Here is a 15,704-nt window from a genome sequence, read left to right as displayed (position 1 = left end):
ATTGTATTTCTTCTTCTGTGAAGTGTCTGTTCAGTTTCTTAGACCATTTATTGATTGGGTTATTTTTATTATTATTGGTGTTAAGTGTTTTGAGTTTTTTACATATCCTGAAGGTTATTGTGGGCTGAGCATGTGGCTCAGTGGTGCACTTGAGGCCAAAACAAAAACCTTGGTAACAGAACAAAACAAATTAAAAAAAAAAATGTAGAAACCCAGATTCTGATTTTACACTCAGTGGTTTAAATTTGTATTTTTGAAAACCCTGCAAACAATTTCTCTTAATTATAGCCAGCATAATTACATATACATTTCCTTTTAGGACATTGGTCCTTCACAAACCTGCAACCTGCTTAGACTATCTGCAACTTGTTTAAACCTTTAGTTTTTGAATTTTTGGCCTTACTTCCCAGTTTGAAAGAATCCAGTCCCTTTACTTTAGGACAAACATCATACAAAATCTTTCCTCATTCAAAAACACTCTCTAAAAGACATATTCTAATTCTTATAACTTTGTTTGTATCTTTCCCTTCCAATTTTTTGTTTAAAATAAGAGAAAAGATTTCTTCTACTTTTTTTGTCTCTTTTTAAAATTTACAGGTTGAAACAAACCATATAAATTTTTAAAATTTAGACAAATTATTTCTTTTTAAAAAAATACTACACTCTCCAATATTTTCATCAAAATGCAGCTTAAAAGTCTTTCTCCCTTTCTCTTTCTTTCTGTATAGAATTGTGATTGTTAATTAGAACATTAACTCTTAAAGACTTTTTTTTTGTACCTGAGATTGAACCCAGAGGCACTCAACCAGTGAGCCACATATCACAGTCTTTTATATTTTATTTAGAGACAGGGTCTCAATAAGTTGCTTAGGTCTTTGCTAAATTGTTGAGGCTGGCTTTGAACTTGAAATCATCATGCCTCAGTTTCCCTAGCCACTTGAATTACAGGTGAGTACCACTGCACCTGGTAAAGCTTTATTTTTAAGTAAAGATCCAGGGAAAAGTTATTTTTCTATATACCAACAGTTTATAAAAATACATTTAATAGATAGATACTTGGCATAATTTAGAAAGCTAAGACTTCTTGAATTTATATATAGCAATCGATTCGATTTATCAGTATTTTGTAAATGATTCAGATGTTTTATCTCCATCTATATTAACATTTTCCTTCTTATATTTACCTAATTTGCCCATTTTTAGATTACTCATGACAACCAACATATCAGACCAGCATAGTTAACACCTTATTTCTTTGTCAAACCTAAAAGTTGATGTTGTATTTTAAACATAGAAAGCAATGCACATTGCGTCTTGAATACTTAAAAGATAAATATTATCCTGAATGGCCAGGAATATGGGCAAAAAAAAACAGGTTAGCAATTTTAGACTTTTTATGTATTTATTTTTGTGGGTGAATACCAAGGAGTGAACTCAGGGGCACTCAGCCACTTAGTCAAATCCTCAGCCCTATTTTTTATTTTATTTAGAAACAGGGTCTCACTGAGTTGCTTAGTGACTCGATTTTGCTGAAGCTGGCTTTGAACTCACAATCCTCCTGCCTCATTCCCCCCAGCCTCTGGGATTACAGGTGTGAGCCACTGCTTCTGGTTAATTTTAGACGTTATGAATTTTATCTTATGAACAAATTTAAATTAACTCATTTGCGAGATATCTACTTACATTAAATTCTATTTATGAGACATGATAATGTGGTAATATGTACTTATTAATTTGTAAAATGAGAGTTGAATACAAATTACATTCACATTAAATTGAAACAAGCTAAGGTCATATGTTTATATGACTGTTGTCATTTGAATCAGGAATGTCCTCCCAAAGTTCACATGTTGAAGGCTTGGTGCCCAATGCAGCAATGTCTGGAGGTCAGGTTTTGGAGAAGTGATGTATTCATAGTCATTCTGCCTTTATCAGTAGATTAATGCATTTGATGGATTTATAACATAAATAAAATACTGGGAGGAGTTACAAAGTATAGGAAGGTTGGGGGGGTGGAGAGGGATGTGCCTTTGGAAACTACTTCTTATCCCTGTCCCTTCCGACTCTCTCTCTCTCTCTCTCTCTCTCTCTCTCTCTCTCTCTCTCTCTCTCTTTCTTGGCTGCCATGAGCTGAGCATCTTTCCTCTGCCATGCCTTTCTACCCAAATGTTTCTGCTTTGGAGCAAGCCAACCACGAACTGATACCTCTGAAAACATATGCCAGAATAAATTCTTCTTCCTCTTTTGCATATTTTGATCATAACAACTAAACATTATGATTTTTTTGTTTGCACACCATATCTAAGCTTTGAGTCAAAATTTCCACATGAAACAGCTTATACATAAAAAACCTTTCTAGTCTAATCTCTATTTTCATCAGTCTCAAATAAGGTAAAGAGTTAATTCTTTGATTGCATTTTGCAAGTGGGCTGAGATTAAAAACCAAAACCCAAAAAACCTCCAAGCAACACAAATAACTTCCTATCTTAGTATAAACAGAAAGCCAAAGAGATAAATATAGGTAGATAGCTATAAAGCCAAAAGCTTTTACATGTTATGCTTAAAATTGCAGTTTAGAAATCATTTTAAACCTCGAGTGGTGGACCACATATGTAATCCCCACAACTCAGGAGGCTGAGGCCAGAGGATCATAAGTTGGAGGTCAGTTTGGGCAAATTAGTGAGAGACCTTGTCTCAAATAAAAAATAAACAAAAAACCTAAGGATGTAGCTCAGTGGTAAAGCACCATTGGGTTTAATCCCCAGTTATTCACACACACACACACACACACACACACACACACACAAATAATTTTGAAGGGCACATAGAAATGTTTCAACTTAGGCATACTGGTCAAACAAGAGTATCACTTAAGTGTGCATAACACAAAAATGAATTTATTATAAGAAGGGCCATAAAATAGAAGGTGAGCTCAATATAAAATAATTCTGGGAAAAAAATCTGTCAAAAATAAAACAGCTGGGTATATCCTAGCCCTAGGAATTCCAGGGGCAGTTAACCTGGGTGAATGTTCGATTAGGATGTGTTCAGTGTTATCTCCAGGACTCATTTTGTGAGAGGGCTCTCGGGTGCTGGAGCAAGAGTCAGTGAAATAACAGAACTCTCACTGCCGCCATCAAATACATCTCTTAGCCCCTATCAAAAACACAGATCCAAACTAATAGATAAAAACCCATAAAACCCCCACCCTCATACCCCACCGAATATTCCCTCCATGTCTCCAGGATTTTCATAGACAAATGAAATAAAGTAAGCATTAGAGATACTGTTGAAGGAACATATAAAGAGGCCCAACTATCCACAACTGGGGAGTAGCTCAAATAAAGAACCTTGAAGGCTCTGTGGGATTTGCTAATCTCCCACATCAAGTTTACAGAAACTCAGAGAAGAGAGGGTCTGATTCACATATGGTAGTAGGTGAATCTGGACTGGGAAAATCAACATTAACCAACTCATTATTCCTCACAGATTTGTATTCTCCAGAGTATCCAGTTTTCATCAAAGTAGGTGGTGCTCAGTTGCTGCTCACAATAGTTGATACCCCAGGGCTTGGAGATGCTGTGGACATAGTCATTGCTGGCAGCCTGTTATTGGTGACATTGATAGTAAAAATGAGGATTACCTAAATGCAGAATGTTAGTGAACAGACATCAGATGCCTGATAACAGAAGTACAGTATGGTTACACTTCCTTGCTCCTTCAAAACATAAACCATTGGATACTGAGTTTATGAAGTGTTTGCATGAAAAAGTGAATAGCATTTCACTTATTGCAAAAGCAGACACACTCCCACTGAGGAATGTCAAAAGTTTAAAAAACAGATAATGAAAGAAATTCAGGAACATAAAATCAAAACATATGAATTTCCAGAAACAGATGATGAGGAAGAAAATAAGTGGTTAAAAAGATAAAGGGCCGTTGACCTCTTGCTGTGGGAGGCAGTAATACTATTATTGAAGTTAATGGCAAAAGGGTCAGAAGGAGGCAGCATATCCTTGGGGTGTGGCTGAAGTTGGAAATGGTGAGCATTTTGATTTTACAATACTAAGAAATATGTTGATAAGAACATAGATGCAGGACTCGAAAAATGTTACTAATAATGTACACTATGAGAATGACAGAAGCAGAAAACTTGCAGCTGGAACTTACAATGGAGTTGATAATTACAAGAATAAAGGGCAGCTTATGAAGAGCTCTCTGGCACAAAGGGAAGAAGAAAGGAGGGAGCCTGTAGCCAAGATGAAGAAGGTGGAAATGGAGATGGAGCAGGTGTTTGAGATGAAAGTCAAGGAAAAGTTAAAAACTGAAGGACTTTGAAGCTGAGTTGTAGTGACACCATGAGCCAATGAAAAAGAATTTGGAAGCCCAACATAAGGAACTAGGGGGAAATGGTGTCAGTTTGTGAAGGAGACATCAAACTGGGAAGCTCAACAATGTACTTTATAGCAACATAACTCCTCAGGGACCTTGGACAGGAACAAGAAAGGGAAGATCTTTTAAACTCTCTATTGACCTCCCATTATGTGTTAGTTGCCAATATGCCAGCTGGGACATCAGTGTTTGTGGGCTCCATTTGACCAACTTGTGCCACTTTTATCCAGAATGATGGATTTAACAGCAGACAAAAATTTGTTGTTGTTGATGGATATTAAGATGCATTGGAAATTGGGTAGTGGATTGTGTACTTACAAAGTAAAAGCTCTAAGAAACTTTCTATATTTTCTTTTCCTTTTGAAAGTTTTTATTTGAAAGATCTCTTCAATTTAATTCAAGAGAACATTTTTACTGTTGTGCAATCATACTCTGGTGGTCTAATTGTTTACAGGATATTCCAAAATAAAGGAACTCCAGAAGGTTTTTATTGAGTATAAATGGCCACAAAATGATGCAAACTATGCTTCCCTAGGATAATTATAATATAGTTATATTATATAGTTATATTATGCAGCGTATACAATAATGTAATTTCGTCTAATACAGTTATATTATGTATTTATATTATGCAGCCTATACAATAATGTAATTTAGTCTAACACAGTTGACCCTAATTTTTAACACTTCCATTGTTTAAAAATACACATGGAAAAAAACCCAGTATCCTTACAATGCACCTATAGCTTTTTAATAACAACTGCTTTTTGTTTTGGATTCTTTACATACATATTATTCTCATTTAGTGCCATCTTTAGCCAGAATCTCATAACTCCTTCATATTTGTAATAACATTTAATTTCTTTATTTTCCATATACTAGCCCTGCTAAAATAGAATATAGCATCTTTCATACAATAGAAACCAACAAATAAAACTTTTATTTTAAAACAAATAAAACTTGTGGTTGCACAACACCTTTGAGCCATGTATTAGATGGCTCAGGACTGTACAAAATGTGAATGTCATTGGGATAAAAATATATAAAAGGAACAACAACGTTGGTGATGTTCAACAACTAAAAAATTACTACAGAGGTCATATAGGATCAAATTATTTATTACCACACTATAGCATGTAGAATATAATCACAAATCTAGGAGAGTTTAAGGCCTAGCCCAAAGACTAAGAACAAAAGTGATTAATAAATAAGCAATGCATCTATCATGGGCAGTTATTGTGAAAGTTCAAAGATGTACATCTGATTATGCAGAATGGGAAAATGTCTTGAAGAAGATGACATTAATGGAACTTTAAGGACTAATGACATGTAAGTGTTTGGGTTGGAGGTAAAGAAATACAATACCACCAGGCAAGGTTTCCTAGTTGCAAGAGGGGTATGTGGTAGATCAAAGCTATTCAACTGTCCAATCTGGTTGACATAAACACTGTATAAATTGGGAACACATATTAAAGAACAGGTGTCAAAGGACCATGACTGTGTCCCCTTGTGTTCATAGTATATATTGTAATGATATGCATTGCAATGGTGAATGTCAAAGATAGACAAAATGTTTGTTAAAGTTTATTGGGTTTTTTTAGTTATAGATAGACACAATATCTTTATTTTATTTATTTTAATTTATATGTGGTGATGAGAATCTAACCCAGTGCCTCACACATGCTAGGCAAGTGCTCTACCACTGAGAAACACCTTCTGACTAAAAGTTGTTTCTCTATAAACTTGGATAATACTAACAGTATATTCTAGCATTTATTACTATTGTGGCATTCAGACTAAGACAGGTGTGTGACAAATTTGAAGTACCAGGAAAGCACAGTATAAGTAGAATAATTGCATTTAAAATGTGTTAGAAATGTGTTTGGGGCCATCTGGGGAATGTTTGCAAGCTATCCTATGCAATCTGTACTCCACGCATAATACAACAAGAAATTAGGACAGCCTACTGGCCATAACCCTGGTTCTATGGTACAAATGAGTGGGCAGTATGGGGACAGCTGAGTGTGGTGCATTATGAGATCACACTGGCAAGTTGTTCAGAAGGTTTAGGACCCTGCCCTCATTTTTCTACTTGGTGTTCAACTAAAGGCCCATCCTTATGAACTGTAGTGAAATTTTGGGGACATGTAAAGAGGGAAATTCTCCATGGAGAGGAAGTACAACCCTTAGGGAGATGAGAACCTGCCACAGAAAAGAACAGTGTTGGTTTCATTATGCCTGATGAAGAAAAGGAAGGGGTGGTTAGCACAGAATGTTGGTTTACATGATGAGCCAAATAGCACTATGTTTACGGCTGTGGCTGCCGCAGCCTCAGTGCCTTCTTCATTCACCTCCACGACACTCTTGTGCACAACTTTGGACAGACACAGGTCTGTCTCAGTTGACATGGCAGACAAGTCAGCCTGGCCTGGTTGAAAGGCATCCACCATTCCCAAACGCTGAAGCACAGACTTCATTTCATAATCCTCCTGCAGTTTAAATCTTGGAAGGAAAACTTCCACTTCAGTATTCTGCAAAGAGGCTGCCTTGGTCCAGGCTATGAATTTCTCAAAAGTCAGGTTATTTTCCACCTGAAAGACCAGAATCACAGTTTCATATTCAGACTCTTGTGGGTATCGACGGACACAGACATTTGCATGAACATTCCTTGTTAACTGTCCACACAGGACCAGCAGTGCCTTCAGCAACCTAGAAACTTGTGAGAGATCTGACTTGCCCACCACCCCACGTGCTATCCCATATATGATTTCCCTGCAGGAAGACTGTGGCTGTCCCTCTTTATTCATCCACTAGAAAACCATGTTTATTTGTGAAAAGCATCTATGCCTAGTCAATAGTGATTTTCTAGTGGTATTCGTTGCTTTGAATGAGGCTTAGTTTTCACATGATAAACCATTGCTGGCAAGCCAAAGAGACTGGGCAAAGGAAGGGCTCTCAGTGTGAGCCTCTTCAGGAGAGGGACAAGTGCCAAAGGTGGAATGAGGCACTGTTTGTGGAAACTCATCCTCACAGTTAGGGACCTGGACAGAGGGAAAGCCCATGGGAGCTGCTCTGCTCCCAGTGACCCTTTAGGTCATCACAGTGTACTGCCACCATTGATAGAATGGTTGACTCTCTTGCAATAGGGATCATATCACAAGGAATCAAGGAGGACAGGGCTGGGCCATTTGGGCTTTGGGTTGGAGATGCTGTGAAAGAAAGGCACAGGGTGTACCCAATTCTTCCCACAGAAATTGTGAGTTCCAAGGAGTGCAGCCCCTGCTGACTCACCACACTGAGGTCCACGTCCTCATCTGGGAGCAGGATGATCATGCTCAGCATCTTGCCAGCATAGGGCAGCTCCAACACCTTTGTCTGGGCCTCACTGATGTAGATGAAGTTAAAATTGGCTTCCTGCCACATCATCTGCACTGGCCATTCCTCCTCCTGAGAGGAATGACCACATGAGCACAGCATTTAAAATGGTATAAAAAGGGCAAGAAAACTCTCAAATCCGCTGGGGTCCAGCACTGCTAGAAATTAATGAATAATTATCTGAAATATGCCTTATAAATAAGGGGAGGAATTTAATGCATACAAGCTACCTTATTGCATTACATTGCATCTTAAGGGTTTACAGAATTTAGCAAACTATACTAATATTCGTTTTACTTAAAGTTGACTAGCGCCTTTGCAGTCATTTTTAATAATATGAAGCAGCAGATGTTGAATCAATAATGATAAGGTATGATTAACAACAATTCAACTGTGAGATTATTTTTTAAGATTTTTTTAGTTGTACTTGGATACAATAACTAGTTATTTTATTTGTTTATTTATATGTGGTCCTTAGGATTGAACCCAGAGGCTTGCACATGCTAGGCAAGTGCTGTACCACAGAGGCACAACTCCCGTACCTAAATGTGAGATTACTTTAATTTAAAGACTAATAGATTGAAGATCTGGGATGTAGCTTCATGGTGCACCACTTGCTTAACATGGACAAGGTTATGAGGTTGATCCCTCATTGCACAAAAATGTAAAAACCAAACAAAAATCATGATTCAATATATGTGTTTTCACATTCCCTCTTTGTACTCTGTCTCATGTCTGATATATATATATATAACATACATACGTATGTCACCTCTTTTTGCTTTTTATCCAAGCAACTTGTGTCTATAAGGAGATATTTGTGTCCAGAATAAGGTTAAACCAATACATTATGAGACTTCATCAAAGGCATTTAAAGCGCTAATAGGCTGTAAACCATAATAGATAGCAAGTATTATTTATTCAAGTCATTTTTCCACTGAGATTAAAATTCATTAAAAGAGATGATAAGTTTGAAATTATTATTAACAATTATGCCTTTACAAAGTTAAATTTTCTATTCAATTTCTTCCTCAGACTAGCATAATTTTTGAAAGTCTCTCCCTACCTGGTTTATTTTGAAAGGCATTTCTTTTGTGCATGGTTTGTCAAATTTCTCATCCCATGTTCCTTGGAAGTAGATGGCATTGACAAGAACCAGCCTTGTCTGCTCATCAATTGAGCCCATTGGTAGCAACTCTGGAATTTTACCTTTCAAGAAAAGCACATATTCTGTCAGTGGCTTTTTCTGAACCCATGGTGAATAAACATGAAAACGATGTCTTAGAGATCCAAACATTATGGTTTAAAATGTGCTGAGTTTGGATGATATGTATAAAAGTCAAAAATCCCAGCTGTGAGTGGTATTCATGATGATAGACACTGGAAGAGCCACCAAATTGAAGATGGTGAAAGACTTCTATGTCACTGGAGGAAAGCAGGTTGGGACAAAGCAGAAACTTGACACCAGGTTGGAGAAGAAGACAAGCAGCAAAGGAGAGAGGGGCTGGGTAGGAGCTGACATTACTTATTGTGGGTAAGAGCAGCTTCAGGTCTAAGGCCCTGTGGTCAGGCCCAGTTCTAACGTTGTACAGATACCTGGCCACATTTTTGGGGCAGATAGAATTGAATAGCTCCAGAGCAAGGACATAGGAGGAGTTTCTGGAAGCTATATAAGAGATGATATGATTGCATCCTCCTGGCACCTGGAATCCCTGGAACAGGTAATAATTTGGGTAGGTGAAGGTATGTCCTTCTTTCCCTGTATATCAAGTGGTATGTTTCCAAGGAACTAAGAGCATCCCTGCTAATTTGCTGCCTCTAGAGGGCACAAGAAGAGAAGACTCCAAGAAGAAGTAGTGGAAAGAACTACCTCTATTTTTTACTGTCTCATTTGTTAGCAGAAATAGGGATATTCCTAGAGATGTGTAAGTGACTGATGGTTCAAATATCAAACCATTATTGATCTAGAGGACCAAAGTTAGAAGTTGTCACTCTCTAAAACAGAAATGGTACATTTTAACCTCACAAGCAGGGTGTTTTCAATCTGTGGTATGGATCAGCCCTGAGAGAGGTTGACTAATCAAGTCTAGGCTTCTCAAGTCTGATGAAGGACACTTACATGAGAGATAGGAAAGAAGAAGTAGGAGAAGTCATCTTAACATGTAAAAGTTGGAAAAGTGAAGTCCAAACTGACCCCAGGAAGAGGAGGGCCAAGGGCATGACTTGGGAAGATCTGGCCATTGATCTGTTCCCATAGATGACAGTCACCTGCTGTGTGAACAATACAGGCCATTGACATGTAAAGTATTATATGGGAAATCTGACCTACAAGTTTCTATTGACACTTGCATCAGCCACTCTGGCCCTGGGAAAACAGACAGCATTAATTCTCTGGTTTTGAAAACCTGAGCACTGATCAGATCTTCTGTGAGCCACTAAGGTTCACAGGCAGTAGGAGGCTCAGCCAGGCAACCTTGCTCTGATGGTTCTGCAACACCAGTGACATTAGCAGTGAGGAGGCAAGGTAGAAGAGAGAGGAGAGGAGAACAGGGTTGGGGTGGGAGGAGAGGGAAATAACTTATAATTCTGACCTTCCGTCTCTTTTGAGACCCAAGTATTTATATGCTCCCTGGACTTCTCTGTAGCTTCAGCAAAGGACAGCAGCTCCAGCTCCGCATGGTAGAACTGAAGACAGGACTCCTTAAATGTCTTGGGAGAGAAATAGTTCAAATGGCCAGGTTGCTCAATAAAATGACAGTGAGCTTCAAGGCATTCTGAAGGCTATCTTTAGGTTGTTCTTAAAATTAAAAACATGATCAAATCTTAAGCTACTTGATGGTGAAATATTTCAGTTTGTTAGGAGATATTTCCTGAGCTCAAGAGAAAATAAATGAAATTTTAGATATTGTCAAAATTGAAATAATACAAGTTATTTTTGTAGAATTGGGGTCTTTATAAAAAACAGTTTACTGTGAGTTTCTCAAGTTCTCTGGAATATTGTCCTTTTATTTACCTATTTATTTATTTATTTGTTTGTTTTCTTATTTATTTATTTTTGCTTGGTTTTGCAGTACTGGGAATTGAGCTCAGGGCCTTGAGCATGCTAGGCAAATGCTGTACCACTGAGCTATATCCCAAGGCAGTTTTCCATTTTGTTTTTGAGACAAGGGTGTCACTAGGTTGCCCAAGATGGCCTCTAACTCTCCATCCTCTTGTCACAGCCTCCCCAAAATGCCATACTGCCTGGTCTCTAGGGTCTCTCTTCTGGGTTATATATTTCCAGGTATTTTAAATTCCACTTTTATTGTTCTGTTGACTCAACTTACTGAGAGGAAATCATAGGTCTTCTCTCCAAAGAGCCTGTTGGCTGTTGTAAGCAAGTACTTAGACCCAGGCTTGTTCACTTGGGTGAGAAGCATCTGGAAGCCCTTATGGATGTCTTCCTCTGTGTTTAAAGACATTGCCTGTGAAGGAAAGCAAGAAAACCCTCTCAGTTTTGATCTTGATCTCCACAAGAATTTTCAAGCAATATTCTTCTCAAATACTGCATGAATTTATCCTTTGAGAGGAAGTTGATCCTAATTGAGAAGTGACACTGGTGGGATAGGTGGAGAGAGGGGCCAGGAAACTCCTGAGTAAGATACGGGTTTTGTACCTGCACAGAGCTCTCTGCATAGTTTATAGGTGAGCAATATTACAAAACGAAAGGGGCAAGAGAGATTCAGAAAGGGATTATTCTTAAGTCCTCTATCCCATGGAAACCATAAATTTTTCAGAAATAGAGAAAAACTTTCCTCTATTTATGTACAAAATAATGCAGTTCAAAACAGTAATATTACTTGCCTTTATTTATTTACAAAGATGCAGTTCAAAAAACTAAAAGTCCAAGAAAAATTTGGACAGTAATGCAATCATCATGATAACATTTAAAAGGAAATAAAAGTATAAAATGAGCAATATGATTAATAAGAATAAATCAGTTCTTAAACAGTATCCTAGAGAGAGATAATATATGATTACTATATGATACTTTATATTTCAATAAAGGTGTAATATTCAACAAGGGAGTTTCATTTGACTCTGAAATACATAAATCACAAAATTTATATTTAATGATGTCAATGTAGGAAACTAAAAATCAATAACACTACAAATAAAATACCAACAACATGGAAATTAACCTACTAACAAAGTATTAAAAACAATTTCTAAAGAAATAACTTTCCTATGTAACAAATAACTAACATATTGACTATTTTTTCTTTATATTTACTCAGCACTAGCTTTTGACATAGTATAAATAAGTGACAAAGCAGCACAATTTTGGGATGCAATCTTAAATGACAGTACTCAAAAAAATCTATAAAACTCATATTCCTAGAATTTGTAAAATGACTTCCGTTTCCCAACATAATTAAATTTAAGCTACATATATTTTTCTCAGTCTTCCAGTTGGTCAATATACCTTCTTTTTTGCCTAGATATTAGCCAGAAATTAACAAGAAAAGTCCTGTCACCTGGCAAAGATGTACAACCAAATTACCAAACCTTTTATTTTGTAACTGGAATGCCGTCTAACGGAATATAGAAGGTATTCAGCAAAGGGGTCAATGTGACTTGGTTTGACAAGTTAATTTGAAAGAAAAAATATATAAACATCTTATATCCCACACAAACTGAAGTTTCCTGAATAATTTAAAACCAGAAAGAAAAACCTTTTAGTAAATTAATCTTGACCATGAAAGAAATTAGCAGAATGACAATTCTACAAGAAACCAATTAGAATCATTTTCAAAAGTGGTAATAAAGTTTTGTGTAGTTTCAGTCTTTTCAACCTTAGAGGCAAATCTGAAACAACAGTAGTAACAGGCAGGAGCAACAGGAATAATGTAATGGCAATCTTTTGAGGATATTTGTGTATTAACACAATCATATTTTTGTTAGTCTATTCACTCCACAGTTGTTTTCTTATGAATAAGCATGAGTCATAGTAGACACATAGATCATATCAGTTAAGTCTCTTGTCACAACAAGCATTAGAACTTTTTGGAGCTGTTTCTTCTGTGAAACATGATTTTGAGTAGCAAGTTGTTTTTCCTCTGTGGCTCATGCCCAGGCCTGAGATTTGCAGTACTGTAGGAGCAGTTTACCATCACTGCCCAAATATCCCTCATCTGAGGGAGGAGCAAAGGACTGATTCCCATAAGTGAACAACTGTTCTAAGGCCACAAGTTTAAGGAACTTATTGATGAAGTCAATGAGTCCTTGCATGATTCAGGTTCTCTCTACAACCCAAATTTGTTTTCATTATAGGTGTACCCCACAGCCTTTAGAACTATGTCCATTTTTATCTTGGTGTCACTGCAAGGACCTCTCCCGGGCAAGACTGCAGCAGAAGAAGGGGACTCTGGAGTGGCTATATTTGGGGAGACATCCGTAAGTCCTTCATGCCAGCAGCAGCAGTTGAAGAGAGTTTCCACACTGACCTTGATGATTCTTAATAAAGTAAACACTAAAAATGTTTATCCTCTTCTAAAGAATGATTCTCATATTCAACATAATATTTAAATATATGACTTATAATTTAGAAAATAATATGAATGTTCTATTACCAAACCAAGTAATTTCATCAAAAAATAGTTAAGCAGCATTAATTATTTTAATGTTCCAAAGGAAATAATGATATAACAAAACTCCCAACACACAATGTTAGAAAAGGGAGAAAAAAAATCCTGAGGAATTTAGGGAAAAACACAAAATGCTCATGAGTCCAAGAATTGATCTTTTCCAAGAAAGCACACATATCTACCCAACATAGACTGACATCAGCAATTGTAAGAAAAATTTATCAATACTCACAAGAAAAGTTATAAACGAAAAAGAGATTACACAGTAACCCCTGCAAGCAACCACCACAACATTTCACTGGAGGAAACACCTCACCTCTCTCCTTCCCTTCATTCTGTACCCTCTCCCTGAAATGGTCCAGGCTCACCCCTCCTTCCTCAAGAGTTCTGGAAAACTCAAGGAGGGGATAAAAGACAACCTTGCAGACCAGTCTCTCCTCCTGAGTGACAGGTGAGCTTACCTGAGCCATCTGGTCTTTGGTGTTGCCCTTTGCCCCCAGGAGGACCATGGCCAAGGCAGAGGAGATGCTCAGGGGAGAAAAAAACACATTTTGTGAAGGTCTGTCTTGACACAGCATCTTCAAAACCTGGATGGCAAAGGTGCCATTTGCTTTTGAAAGAGAATCCATGATGCAGGGTCTGGAGGCAAAGAAGACAGAGAAACAATGAAATGGGGCTGAGGACACTGTGTGTGGTCTCTGCTCCGCTTTCATTTTTCTTGTGAATCAGAAAATTTCTGAGTACCAGTGAAAGCCATGGGAGTAGATTAGACATGTGAGGAAGGGGCTGGTGTCTGTAGAACATCAAACTGTCTAGGAAAGGAAGAGCAGAAAAGCATGCATAGGAGAACAGAAGTTGACAGGTTGAAGAAAGAAGAGTGAGTAGTCAAAGCAAGCGCAAGAAGGTGCTACTTTAAGCCAGAGACAGTGGGTTTAAACACCATGGGGCAGCTCTATGCAGTGAGACCCTCCCTCACCCAAGGAGGGCCTTAGATCCTGGGAAACCTCCTTGACAACTTCCCATTTCTCAAAGATCCCTCCAAATCCATGCCCAAGCAAGCCTTCAGTACCCTCCCAAATCATTCTACCCACTAGACTTCTCTAGCCCCTGTGATCCTGTGCCTAGTACAAACCACATGTCTCCACTGAGAAGCCTCTGACCTCCATGACCATGAGATCCCAAGTACAATCAGCACTTGCTCACTAAAATGCAAAGCAAGTGGGCTGGGAAGTATCAGAACATGGGATTCCCATGTTCTAATAAGAACAAGAAGTGGTATCTTGATCCTATGAGCTCTCCCTTAAATCTCCAGTGGTGCTTGGGAGAAGCTCAAAATGTGTTTTGTAGATGGCATCCCACCTGCCTGGCCCGGTAGTTTGCTGTAGTTCTCCTCTATCACAGCCTCCACCTCTACCCACCCTGATCCACTCAGTTACCTCTGAGCCTTGGAAAATAGTGATATACAAATTAAGAGGCTCCCCATCCCATCTCTGTCACCAGGCTCAAATCACTCATTGCTCTCTCCTAGGCTCAGCACCAAGAGGCACCAGATGTCCTACTCTACAGCTCCCTCCTCCCCACCCTGACTCATCACTGCAAATTGTAATTCCTTTTCTCATTTATTGTTGGACCCACAAGATTGGCCACTGTCTGCAGGAAAGGTACCTGGAATCCTGATTTTAAGCACCTGCAAGTATGCTCAGGAAACAGCAAGAGCTCCATCAATTAGGGGGAAACAAGATAAATAAAGGGTGCACTGGTTGTGAACTGGATACTGGAGATTTTAAAAGCACAGTGAAAGGTAAGTCAGAGTTATTTGTGACTCCCTGAGGAGAGAGGAGAGGTGAGAAAATAGGGCCAGTAGGTGGGAGTGGTGTTGGAGCATGAACACCCACCATAGAGAGGTCCAGAGCCAACCAGGGGCAGGCAAGAGACAAGCAGAGAAGCCAGGAGGCTGCGCAGCACCTTTGTCTTCTTGGAACCCTGCTGCCCTTCTCTGGGACTTGCCCTAAGCAAGGTCCTGCTGCACCATTGACCCCCATGATCTCCCAAGAAGCTCTTTCTAAACACAGCAATGACACTGACTTTTTAGATTGTCTTTTCTCATCTCAGTCTCTGGCATCCCTTCTCCCAGTGGTGGCCTGGGGTTTCTAAACTTGCCTGCCTTGGTCCATTCCAGCCCCTGCACAGAGAAGTCCTCACCTGCCACCTTCCACAGAGTCTCTCCCTCAGGTCTCAGTTCTGCTAGCCTTGTGCAGACTTCCGAATCACAGGACCAGGATCTACAGCTGTGCCTCTCTCAGGTCCACT

At 38.5% G+C, this 15,704-nt stretch overlaps 2 protein-coding genes and 2 pseudogenes across 4 annotated transcripts in view; 1 reads left to right on the top strand and 3 right to left on the bottom strand.

Annotated features, from left to right (window-relative positions):
- The window catches only part of LOC117794681 (serpin B6-like), a 154,163-nt gene that overhangs the window by 59,116 nt on the left and 79,343 nt on the right, over nucleotides 1-15,704 (bottom strand). The window lies entirely within an intron of this gene.
- On the top strand, nucleotides 3,321-4,521 carry LOC114107417 (septin-7 pseudogene; annotated as a pseudogene).
- On the bottom strand, nucleotides 6,579-14,036 carry LOC117794598 (serpin B9-like). Of its 2 annotated transcripts, none has more exons than XM_034635446.2 (6): nucleotides 13,856-14,036; nucleotides 11,094-11,231; nucleotides 10,359-10,476; nucleotides 8,834-8,976; nucleotides 7,684-7,839; nucleotides 6,579-6,983 (listed from the first exon to the last, which is right to left on the bottom strand). In XM_034635446.2, the coding sequence occupies exons 1-6, from the start codon at nucleotides 14,021-14,023 to the stop codon at nucleotides 6,579-6,581; spliced, it is 1,128 nt and encodes a 375-aa protein (XP_034491337.2). In that variant the 5' UTR covers nucleotides 14,024-14,036. The 2 variants fall into 2 exon arrangements, with proteins under 2 accessions (XP_034491337.2, XP_034491338.2); XM_034635447.2 differs by having other exon boundaries at nucleotides 7,684-7,836.
- Nucleotides 12,874-13,583, bottom strand: LOC114107409 (ubiquitin-like protein ATG12 pseudogene; annotated as a pseudogene).

Source organism: Marmota flaviventris, chromosome 6, assembly GCF_047511675.1.
Source record: "Marmota flaviventris isolate mMarFla1 chromosome 6, mMarFla1.hap1, whole genome shotgun sequence".
Classification (NCBI taxonomy): domain Eukaryota; kingdom Metazoa; phylum Chordata; class Mammalia; order Rodentia; family Sciuridae; genus Marmota; species Marmota flaviventris.
Note: the sequence above shows the minus strand (reverse complement) of the source record. Positions and strands in the feature narration are given on the sequence as shown.

What these genes read in the sequence shown, in the direction of transcription:
- LOC117794598 (XM_034635446.2), bottom strand. Translation starts at nt 14,023, where the DNA reads ATGGATTCTCTTTCAAAAGCAAATGGCACCTTTGCCATCCAGGTTTTG. An exon ending in CCAAAGACCAGATGGCTCAG is followed by an intron (nt 11,232 to 13,855) that starts GTAAGCTCACCT and finishes TTTCCTTCACAG; the next exon opens with GCAATGTCTTTAAACACAGA. An exon ending in AGACCTATGATTTCCTCTCA is followed by an intron (nt 10,477 to 11,093) that starts GTAAGTTGAGTC and finishes TTCTCTCCCAAG; the next exon opens with ACATTTAAGGAGTCCTGTCT.